The sequence below is a fragment of the Primulina huaijiensis genome, chromosome 17 (assembly GCF_012295235.1).
Source record: "Primulina huaijiensis isolate GDHJ02 chromosome 17, ASM1229523v2, whole genome shotgun sequence".
NCBI lineage: Eukaryota > Viridiplantae > Streptophyta > Magnoliopsida > Lamiales > Gesneriaceae > Primulina > Primulina huaijiensis.
Window position 1 is genome coordinate 619,473 of NC_133322.1, and position 12,005 is coordinate 631,477.

General features: G+C 35.0%; 2 protein-coding genes across 4 annotated transcripts; both read left to right on the top strand.

Annotated features, from left to right (window-relative positions):
- Positions 1–1,151: 1,151 nt before the first annotated feature.
- Positions 1,152–4,417, top strand: LOC140962407 (uncharacterized). Of its 3 annotated transcripts, none has more exons than XM_073421279.1 (5): positions 1,152–1,292; positions 1,876–2,499; positions 2,897–3,236; positions 3,738–3,819; positions 4,083–4,417. In XM_073421279.1, exons 2-5 carry the CDS (start codon positions 1,947–1,949, stop codon positions 4,287–4,289), a joined length of 1,182 nt encoding a protein of 393 aa, XP_073277380.1. In that variant the 5' UTR covers positions 1,152–1,292; positions 1,876–1,946; the 3' UTR covers positions 4,290–4,417. The 3 variants fall into 3 exon arrangements, with proteins under 3 accessions (XP_073277380.1, XP_073277382.1, XP_073277381.1); XM_073421281.1 differs by lacking the exon at positions 1,152–1,292 and adding an exon at positions 1,370–1,426; XM_073421280.1 differs by lacking the exon at positions 1,152–1,292 and adding an exon at positions 1,511–1,665.
- Positions 4,418–8,524: 4,107 nt separating this feature from the next.
- On the top strand, positions 8,525–9,878 carry LOC140962419 (mitogen-activated protein kinase kinase kinase 20-like). The gene has a single exon (XM_073421295.1). It carries the CDS (start codon positions 8,636–8,638, stop codon positions 9,722–9,724), a length of 1,089 nt encoding a protein of 362 aa, XP_073277396.1. The 5' UTR covers positions 8,525–8,635; the 3' UTR covers positions 9,725–9,878.
- Positions 9,879–12,005: the final 2,127 nt, after the last annotated feature.

Below are 12,005 nucleotides of genomic sequence, written 5' to 3' on the forward strand. Positions count from 1 at the left end.
AAAGTGATATTGTGTTTCTTGAAATATTTAGAGAAAAACAGCCCACTTTAGTTTACTTTTCAAACTTGTACCAATTTAGCAGGCGCCCATTCATTCATTGGCATGAAGTTTTTCGGTCTATTGATATAGAAATTAATTACATAGATACAAAGTTCGTTCCAAAATATTTTAACTGGTGTACGTAGGATAAGGTGATGAGTATAATTCTACAGAGAAAAATGTTAAACAGAAGAGTTGAAATGGGAAAAAAAAATGTTTTAACACGCTTGTCAATCATACCATCTACTAAGAAATACAAGTGTCGTCACTAAGAGGTATCCGAGTTAATAAGATAGTTTTTCGTATAAAATTTGTATACTATAGTTTACTTGATTAACATGATTTTATTGATTATTATGTTGACAGAGAGTTTTTCCTTTTTGAATCGAAAGATTACAATTACGGGTTCCACTATTATTAAAAAAAAAAAAAAAAAAAAAGAAATACAAGTGTCGATAAAATTGAACTCTTCTTATCACTGACCAAGACAATACAAGTTAATGAGATAGTTCTTCGTATAGGATATGTCTAAAATATTTTATAACTCGTGTCTAAATAAAAATTTTATAGTCAAACAGATTGACATTTCCTTTCATTAATCAAAACTTTTATCCTTCCTAGGCCCGTATTTTGTGGTGAATTGTCACATCTGCCCACCCACCCTTGTCTTTATCTCCTTCCTTCACTCATTGATTTTATATTTCTCCCGATATTGTCTTTTTATCCTCCGGTTATTATTAAGATTTTTCTTTTCGATCCTTGCCTACACAGACTCATTTTAATTAAAATTGGTGATTTGACCTACAATCTTTATTGTTTTTACAATTTCTAAAATATTACCAAGATTTATATGCCAAAATAGTAACACATTTTAGTCCCAAATATAGATAATAATGATCCAAAAATATCTGAATAACGAAAAGTGAAAATAACATAATGAAATCACTAAATTTACAAGCAAACTAAACAAATGCAGGACCAAATGGGCAAATTTTCAACCTCATTTTATTTATTTATTTTTCATAATACTCAACAAATTAATTATGTCTCCTTGGTTCTTGCCGCAGTACTTCGTCGGCACATAGGGTTATTTTTTTCTTTATCGGCACAGTCTTCCATTAATTGAAATATTCTATTACTCACTGTTTAGTCCATACTGCAAAGGGTTGAACAAGAAGTCGTCGAAAAGTTAGTAGCAAAAAAGTGCTGAAAGCACGCCTTTGCTGGATTTTCTTGCTTCATTTCCCGTAAAAGTAAGGATTGTGAAAGCCCTTTTCTTGTTACTGCCTTTTTTTTTCTCATTTTCTGGTCCCATGAGTGTGCGAAGCAGGAAAAGTAAACCATGTTACCGGAAGGGACGATAATCTTGCTATTTCGACAACGAAAGGCAGTCTTTTTTAAGTTTAATATCATATTGTGTTCTTGTTTAAAGAATTTCAATTCTTTGAAGCTTAACGTTGATGTGAACCAACTTTGCAGCTGGTGTATTTGTACTTCTCAAGTCTATCCGCTGTCCTCCAGCCCCAAACTCAAAAACTATTATGCTCCAAGAAATTGACCATTATGAAATGTTTTACAAATTTACAGATATAGATGTCCGTTGCCCACTATCCAGTTACATATCCTGTAAGAATCTGTGTGTGTGTGGTGACCAGAATATAGAGTCGATATATATAGTTTAAAACTAAGTGAAAATTGCCTCTTGTTGTTGATGATTTTTGCTAGCTATCCATAGAGTCAGTAGATAGATGGTATTTTCCGTAGCTAGAGTTGGAATTTTGTATTCTTGAAGCATTTAGGTGATGCCTTCTAACTGTTAGTGAAATTATGTATTAGGATATATTTTGCTTGAAATTGTGAAGGTTTTTTGAAGCAATGTGGACTACATTTGATCTCAACTGAAAGTCATGAAGAATCCACAGTCATTTAGGAACTCAGGTGCCTATACGAGCCCTGGAACGCCAGATTATGGTGATAGTAATGTGGGAGGAACACTTAAAAGCTGGCATTCAGAGCGAATACCATTGCCAACAAATAGTAACCGGAGTCATATTAGTGCTGCTGCTTTGATGCCCTTTAATAGTGGGCGTGCTTTGCCTTCGAAATGGGATGATGCTGAGAGATGGATCACGAGCCCAATTTCTGGTAATGCTTCTTGCAAGACCTCATTAGCGCAGTCTCAAAGACGACAAAAATCGAAGAGTGGACCTCAGGATCTTGGGTACTTCTCGAACTATTCTCCCATTGTGCCCGTGCTTGAACGTGGGAATGTGAGGAATTACACAGCAAATTCGCCGCTTACAACTGGAGTGTTGGTCCCAGATGGGTTCCATGTTCATTATGATGGTGGGATTTTGGAAAAATCAAATTCTTTGTATGCAGAAAATAGTATGACTTGGAATAGTAGCTTGCCTGGATTGTCAGATTTGCTTCGTGAAACTTCAGTGCCAAGCTCTCAAGGTATATATGGAGTCGTTCTTTTCATTAGTTCTGTGACTTCTATACATATTGTACTTCTCATGCATTTACTTAATTCCCATGTCTTTTGATTGTTATCTAGGCTTGCCGCTTATCAATTGCCAGTTTCAGTGTTTGAGGTTTTTCTATAATTTAAAAACCTGGGTAGGTTCTCTGCTCTAGATGTATATAATGAGCCCCATTCTTAATTTTTATTTTGTTAGTTCACAATGAATCAAATCTCCCTAAATTGGAGTCGAACCTTAACCATCCTCTAGCCAAACCTACCATTTAATATCTGTTTAGCGTGCGAAATGAATTAGTTGATTTTTCTTCCCCAGCACTTAAGGTTGGTTAATACTACTTAATAACTAATTTTTTTTATTGAATCGAACAACAGATTATAAACTTGACAGCACCAAGGGCGAAGAAGCATTGGTTTCGCGGACTGTTTCACGGAGGGATATGGCAACTCAAATGAGCCCAGATGGAAGTTCTCATTCATCTTCCAAGGGGCGGTTGTCGTTCTCTGCCTTAACTTCTGGAATCTCTACTTTCTTGATTCCGGACAGGAGTACTCCTGCAGCTAAAGATGAAATCAGGGATGTTCAGGTGGACAAAGGCACGACTACATTGAGGCACTCAAAAAAACAAGTAATGAGAAAATTGAAATACTCGACCAATGTTGACGACTTGCATTCGCCTTGGAGTATCGCAGAGGCGTCAAGAAACACATCGAGGTATGCTTTGTTTGTTAGTGAATAAAATGAAGGTAAAAAGTATTACCCGCCAATGTTGGTCAGCAATAATTGGTCAGGACATGGTTGTCTTATCAAAATATAAGCTTGGGTTGTTATGTAGTAGATTTGAGTTGCTGCAGAGAGCTTAAAAATTGTGAAAACTCATGGCTATCCTCAATGGAAGTATTAGTTAAATTCTAATAGAATATATAATGAAAGCTACAATGGTGTATTTTTAAGTTTGGATGTTAATTTTCAAAATAAAAAAGAAGTTCAGATGTTTGCAATTATTGACAAATGCAATAAAATATCATTTTGTTTCTATCACAACTCACAAGGGCCTCCCTAAGTTGAACGTCGCCGATAATCTTTCAGTTTACGGTTGCTCGTGATTTCTTTTGAATTTTCACATATTCAACAGTAAGTAGTATCAAAGGTTACAAAAGAGAACCACTTCCTTAAAAAAATTGTAATTATTATATATCTGTGGTGTTTATCCAGATTGCAAAGAGAGGAAGCCAAGATCACAGCTTGGGAGAACTTGCAGAAGGCAAAAGCGGAGGCAGCTATTCAGAAACTCGAGGTATTGTGTAACCACCTGGTTATTACTCAAACACAATATCTTTGTTTGTACTACTGCATCAAAAAGATGCAAAAAATGGTGATTTTACAGGCCACTTGAATCAACTCATGTTTGTACAGTTTTATTACCATAACTTTCGTGATGACATAGCCGTACTGTTACATGCATTCATCACTTGTGGTATACATAACCTATCTATGCAGAGCAGAAAAATAAATGGGGCCATTTATAGGATATTGACTCCATTTTCCTTTTCTTTTCAGATGAATCTTGAAAAGAAGAGATCAAAATCGATGGACAAAATCTTTGACAAACTCAGAGCTGCACAGATGAAAGCTCAAGCTATGAGACATTTACCCTCAGAAAATAATGCAACACGAGCTACTCATAGGTCGCGTAAAGGGATTTCCTTCTTTAAATATTTTGAGACGTGCTCTTTTTGCCATCACTGCATCTGCCGTGGAAGCTAGTTTGATCTTGCGTTAATCTATTGTTGTACTATTAAGTGTGAGGTTATATATTATCTTCTTTCCAGCATAACAGTATGTGAATTTTGTCTCTGTTGTGGGTTCAATTTTATCTTAAATTCGCTGGTGAAGCAATCTTGGCAAAATGGATACAAACTTAACTTCAGCTGCAGTACTTTGTTTCTAAAGTGCTAATAAACTCAAAAACCTGAAAATGACGTGACTATATTGCAATTGATTTTGCACATATGACATAAATTTGATAAAACGATAATGCGAATATGTTATATATATATTTTTTTATTAAATAATTGAGTCGAATTTCATATGAAGTTTCTTAAAATATGCATGCATGCACGAAAAAAAAAAAACGAGAAGGGCTTGTTTCCAATTTGTATCTTTTGGTTAAAATCGTTTAATTTGATTAATAGGTGCGGATAATTTAGCGGACAATATTTTGAAGTTAGAAAATTAGACCAGCCGCCGAAGCTCGTTGTCGTGAAGGAGAGGTCAAATAAATAATAAATGTCGAATTATTTGACAGAATTATTATTTATTCTGACTTCAATTATTTGAAATAATTTATGATAAAAAAAAATGCCACAATTTGTCCAGGTTCAAGCTACTTTAAAGAAACCCCCGTAAGCTTCTTTTATTGGGTCCAACTTTTAATCGAATATCGTGCTGATCGAATTGTTAAAGTTGACAGACTGCGGGGATTAATTCAACAACAGGGGGCGGCGGTGTAATACTCTGTTTGGTTCATGTTATTTCTCAAGCATCATTCGTTAACTAATTAACGAACTTTGTTCTTCCCTATCCTCCTTTCTTTTCCTTAATTTATTATATATAAATTTATATTTATTAGGTATAAAATTTATATTCAAATGTCAATATCTTTCTGTGAAGAAATATTATATATCGACAAATCACGTGTACTCGCCCATTAGTTAGCATATTAAACGGTTAAAAATCGCAAAATTAAGACCGACCTTTTGTTACGTCGTCTAAACATTAAGAACGTGCAAACATGTGAATGCTTATGTTGTACTCACACTCGTAGACATACGAATATTATCACTATCTGGACGGTTGAATGACCCACCCCACTCTAAATTCAATTACACCCACTCCTTTTTTTTTTCCTTGCCCATTTCAAATTTATAATTTAACGACCACAAAGATGATGATAAATGGATCGTTTCAAAATATTACGAGGATTTTCATACACACTTACGTGCCGGATTACTATTCATATATTCAAATACACAACAAGGAGCCCTTGAGTGGTGTTCGATTTCATGTAGTATCTGAAGTTTTATCCTCTTAATACTAACATCTTCTTGGACGAACATGTCGGTTCACTTGGATAGCGTGAATTACATGTTACTGCGTTAGTTCGAGAGTTTACGCAGTACGTCGAAGTTTAGTGACTATGAATTCTCATGTTATTAAAAAAAATTAACAAGGAACTTGAATATCTCATATGGATATGTCGAATTCAATTTTATACAAAGGAATCGATTCATTATTCCATGCACCTAGTTTCTCTCTAACGAGACATTTAATGATGACTTGAATTTTACAAAATGAGATAGTCCCCAAGACATGGCTAGGTTTCCCATGTGATGCGTTCTTTGGTTGGTGCATGTAACATGCAGTAGTACTCAGCTATGCTTAAGATAGTGTTTGTCTATTAGTAAAATATTTTTAAAATAATCTAGGAAAAATATAATTTAATTCTCTAGTTTCTTCACCAGGCCATTTGGGGCAACAATTTATTTTTGGAAAAATTTATGAACCAATCACATAGCCTCATGTTGTGATATTTTTTGATAAGTTGGTTCCGAGATGTTTGGATTTTGTCTCCGCCATCTATTTTATAATAATAATAATAATAATAATAATAATAATAATAATAATAATAATAATAATAATAATAATAATAATAATAATAATATAATATTTGGGATTTTTTTATTTTTTTATTTGGTGATGATCACAATCAATCTTATGGACTTGGGTGAGATACATCAAATTTAGTGCAGACAGCCTTCACATTGTCCAATATATACGAGTTTTATACTATTTTTTGTGAACCCCCAATAATCCAATAATTTATCATGTTGACACTTTGCTAAACCAAGCATGTCAAAAGACGTGGTGATATACAAATCTATTAGGCATAATTTGATATATCTGATAAGATAAACATGTGATATATAATATAAAGATAAGTTAATGATAAATAAGATATATGATATTATATTTAATGTTTGGTATGATTTTAATAATATTGATTAAATTTATATATTAGATTGTAATGCCAAAATTAACTTTATCATACTACATTTTATAATTTCAAAATTATTGCTTGAGTTCATATTTTTTTATCTGTTCATGAGCCGACAGTGCATGCATGATTGATTTATTTTACCTAATTTTATATATTATATAATATGATAATTGAGCCATTGATTTTGTAAGTCAAGTCAAATATCAATATTTAAGGTTAATAGAGTGATATTAATAATTTTATTGAGATTTATAAAAATCATTTATATAATTATCATATTATATAATATATATATACAAATAAATAAAAATATTTATTTGATGTGCCGGTGAAATGAGAGAACAATAAGATTTAAGATTTTTATATATTGAGGGCAATTAAGTCATTTGTGGTGTTTTTTATCATTAAATTAAGATTATCACATCTAAAAAAAGAGATATTTTATTCTTGTATAAAATTATTTATCAGCTTTCTAAAAAGGTAACAAATGTGAGATAAGGAGGATTATTTATCAATCTATCTTATCCATTATACCAAACTATACCTAGAAGATGAAGAACGGGATTGAAATGAAAATGAAATCCTTCATTATTTTGTAAAAATATTTACAAATATCTGCTAATATTCTGATAAAATGGATATTACTTAAAATTAGTAAAAATTCTCATAAAGAAATGATAGGTCAACTTTAGTTCCCCAAAAAATGACGAAGTAAACACAACATAGATATGCTCTCTAAAAAGTTAATAAATACGGGGTTTTTAGAGGTCAACATTTCCAGAATGTGGACTGAAATTAGCCTCCGCCGTCAGGGTAGATGGGGAATTTTTCCAAGTCAAAAGAAAAATATTAACTCGGGAGCTTTGCAACCGATCCTCATAATTTGGACCGTATTTCGAAAATAAGGATGTGTGAAGGAATCAAATGTGTCAAGTTGCGTGTCCTCCTGGTTGACTGCTAATTTTATGCATGCAAGTTATGGATATATACAACATATACCCACAATAATTCTAAATTCGTAGGAAGATTCCTCCAGATGCCAAAGTTTGTTCTTCTAAATTCTTCATATTAAATAAATATATACATATAGTTTCTTTACTATTATAAATTTTTGTTCCCAAAGCAAATTGATAGGCCTTCCGTCTACTAAATTTTTGACTTTTTTTTGTAAATGGATAAACTCAAGATGTTTAATATAAAAGCATTTTTAATATTTAAATTTATCTCATCTCGTACATATAATATTAGTTCATATCAGAATTCAAATTTAACATTCACTTAAATGCACACTATCTCTAGCAATTTAAAGAAAAAATCTTGGGAGACTCGATTTGAACAAATCCATTCAAATTAAAAGTCAAGTTTTAATTATAGCATAACTTTCTAATGTGAACCCTGACCACACCAAATGCGAACCCACAATCGCAACTGACTTTGACTTTAATTGGATAATGGATTTTGCCATACATTTACTTAATCATAAACGCTTATTTTTTACATGATAAAATTATATTTCTAAATTATAAAAATATACTAATCTATCAGAAAAATCAAATTATATCATATTTAACAACTATTTTAATATTTTTCCTAATCTGCATTTAGTTGATATATATATGGTGGAACAAAAGTACTTTTTTGTCAACAATATTATTTTTTGTTGTAAATGTGGACAATGATTGATTCGTCTCGCGAATAAATATAGGTGAGACCGTATTATAAGAGAACTGATTAACAATTTGAAAACTAATAATTCTTGATTAAAAAAAATATATGTTATCGTAAAAAAAAAAAATCTTTATAGAGATTCTTAACAATGGTCAACCATACAAACCACGTTTCCTAAACTAGGGTCCGCTATTTAGGGTTCCCGCGAAGTATCCTTCACGACCACGTGCTTCTTATTTTTAAAGTTTATGCAAATCAACTCCAAAATTCTCTTATATAAATACAACAGAAGTCATAAATTTCTCAAACTCGAGACCACTTCTCTTGCTTCTCCCTTTTTTTCCATAGTGTAAAGAAAATTAAGTTCTTGATTGAGAATTGAGAAATGGACATGGATTGGGTTCGCGGTGAGAAATTGGGTCATGGAAGCTTCGCCATGGTGAATTTAGCGGTGCCCAGAAGCCAGAGTTCTTCTCAGACCCCTCCGCTGATGGCGGTGAAATCATGTGGGGTTTCATATTCTTCTTCACTGATGAACGAGAAGTTGATTTTGGATGATCTTAAAGATTGCCCACAAATTATCAGTTGTTTCGGAGGAAGTTTTTCGTTTGAAAATGGCGAGAGATTGTATAATCTGATGTTGGAGTACGCTCCCGGCGGCACGTTGGCTGATAAAATGAAGAACTCCGATAATCAGAGGCTGCCGGAATCCGAAGTTGTGGGATACACCAAAGCTTTGCTGAGAGGTCTTCTCTATATTCACAAGTTTGGTTATGTTCACTGTGATTTAAAGCTTCAGAACATTCTCTTATGCCCGAACGGCGGAGTAAAGATTGCGGATTTTGGTCTATCGAAGCGGGCCGGGAAAGGGAGTTCTCCTGGGTGCGAATTCAGAGGTACGCCGATGTACATGTCGCCAGAGACTGTCACAGGCGGAGAACAGGGGGCCCCTGCGGATGTGTGGGCACTGGGGTGTGTCGTAGCGGAGATGTTGACAGGAAATCCGGTGTGGCGGTGTTCCAACCTGGCGGAGGTGCTAATGAAAATCGGCGTCGGCGAAGAGGTGCCAGAGATTCCCGGACGATTATCGGAAGAAGGAAAAGATTTTCTTGGAAAGTGCTTCGTGAAGGATCCAAGCAAAAGATGGACGGCTGAGATGCTCCTAGATCACCCCTTCGTCTCCGACAATCAATATTTTGATGATCTAGCTGCTCCGTTGAAAGACAGGCAAGAGTATAAAATGACCGTCTCACCATCTCCAAGATGCCCATTCGATTTCCCTGATTGGGAATCACCTACGACGTGTTCAATTACATCTTTCCCCACCCCGGAATATTCTCCTCGACCGGCCCTTTACTTCTCCAATTTGACGAGTATGCAGTCACCATCTAGCCCTTCGGACCGGATGCGGGAGCTAATGAGCCATCAAAGTCCCTGTTGGTCTGTCTCGGATGATTGGATCACCATCCGGTGATGGAACGCACAATTGTTCCATTTATATTAGACTTCATAGAAGAGCTTCTTTCTCTTGGAATCAAGCCACAGATTGTATTGATTGTACAGAACTAAAAGAAGGATTTATACAACATTCATTTCAATGTTCTCCCAATATTAACTCTGTTTTCTAAGCTCGTACTTTGATAGGTCTTTTTTTTTATTTATTATTATTAGTAGATGGGGTGAGATTGATGGGAGCAAAATATTAACCAAATAAATGGAGTAAATTTTGTTTTATGTGTAAAAATATTTAATCCATGGCTTCAAAATTCGAATCATCCGTATATATCTCTTGTCTGTTGGGATATTATAGTAGTAGTTTTCTTTGGGAATAGGAGAGTATGTGGTGGCGGTGGATGTGTTAGGCAACAGTTTTGATAATTAGGACCATTGGGCACAGCCCTAGTTTTGTGATTTGCCAAGAATTTGGCCTTTCTGCTGCAATCTCTCAACTTGCAACCACCTTTAAATTCAGGATCAAAGTCGCGCATAACAAAGTAAAATAAACATCATGTACAAGTCCCAAATTCATATCCCAAGTACAATCTACATTGCCCACCAATTCAGGAAAAACCTAGTCAACAGATTGTACGAGTTAGGCGAGTCAACTTCCTTTTTTTTTTTTTAAAAAAAAAAAAAAAATACGGTACCATAGCTGAGACCGAACCCAAAATAACGACTCTGGCCAATATAATGGTCATGTCATGTCTTGTATGAGTTCAACTTATGTTTTATAAATCAAATAATATACATTTCGCTATCCAAAGTATGGGACAATGATATTATCTCATAACCATTATAAAAGCAATCTGCCTGTTTGTAATATTGAATTTAATTGTACCAAAATAATAAATAGTAATGCATAAACCACAACATGTTACAAGTTGTGGTAGGGATGAACTATTACGCAAGTTGGTATATACCACTAATCTAGCACTTGCAATTGGGATATGGATGCTGCTAGATACACCCCAACCTCCCTGAATCAGACATTCTTTTTAAACAACTTGGTACTTTTGGTATCAGAATTTAGTGTTGTGCTCGGGTTTTGGCAACACGAGCATACAACATGCAGCGTAAATTTATTATTTAACACACGTAAAATTTTTAAAAATGAACACCAAATTTAAATTATGCACAAGTATAAAAATTTGTGCAATGCTTCATGACAAAAATTCATTAGAAAAAAAATAACAAAACCAAATTTCTTGACACATCAATGAATTAAAGTGCATAAAAAAAACTCAAAACATGTTTTTTTCTCTTTTCGATTTTGTAGACAGACATCCAAACCATCGATGATGAATAACGGACAGACTTGTCAACTTCTTTTTGTTGCAAATGTTATTGTTCTTGCATGTTATGCATGTAGACAAACATCTTAATCTATTTATTAAAATGATTGGTAACACACACACACACACACATATATAATCAATTTCAAATATATTATTTGTGAATAATAGTTTTTAAATTGATACCCCAGGGATGAACCCATCAAGATCAGGCCCAAACTCCCGGCCCATCTATAGAGCCCACAGGTGAAGGGCCCATGAGCAGCCCATGTATTCTCCTATAAATATCAGGTTTGAGCGTATGATTTCGAATTCACTATATTATTTTTAGCAGCGCCCTTAGCTGCTCCCCCATATATCCTCAGTCTCTGACTTGAGCGTCGGAGGGGCTACGCCAGGACACCCTCCTGGCCCCCTTCTAACGGTCTTATTTGTGATTTCAGGCTCAGGACAATTTCAAACCTGCGTCTGGATTAGTGACCCTCGCCGGAATCGGACCCTAAATTCCCCGTGAGTATCACTTGGCGCCGTCTGTGGGAAATCTTGAGTTGTGACGTAGAGATGGTAGGCAAGAAAGGAAGTAGAAGAGCTACCTCAGCATCATCGCGTCCTCAGAGGAAACCCGAATCATCTCATGTGGAGACGAGACAGGAACAACCTCGTCAAGAGACAAGAGCCGAGCAGCCCCTTCACGAGACAAGGGTCGAACAAACCCGTCCTAATGAGAACGTGAGGAACTTGACCCTAGAACAGCTGGGCCAATTTATCGCCCGGACAGTGGATGAGGCCATGAAAAGAAATCAAGAGTCTGTGTTTGTAGAGGAACAGGCAGCCCGGCAGGAGCGTGAGGAAGATGCTGAGGGCCACCAGGGCAGGGTTGAAGAGCCACAGCCCCACCAAAGGGGGGAGATTAGTGAGATGGGAGAAATGTGGAAGGGAATACAGATGTTGAGGCAGCAGTTG

Coding starts and splice junctions, on each gene's coding strand:
- LOC140962407 (XM_073421279.1), top strand. CDS start 1,947: ATGAAGAATCCACAGTCATTTAGGAACTCAGGTGCCTATACGAGCCCT. Junction 3,237..3,737: donor GCGTCAAGAAACACATCGAG/GTATGCTTTGTT, acceptor GTGTTTATCCAG/ATTGCAAAGAGAGGAAGCCA. Junction 3,820..4,082: donor CAGCTATTCAGAAACTCGAG/GTATTGTGTAAC, acceptor TTTTCTTTTCAG/ATGAATCTTGAAAAGAAGAG.
- LOC140962419 (XM_073421295.1), top strand. CDS start 8,636: ATGGACATGGATTGGGTTCGCGGTGAGAAATTGGGTCATGGAAGCTTC.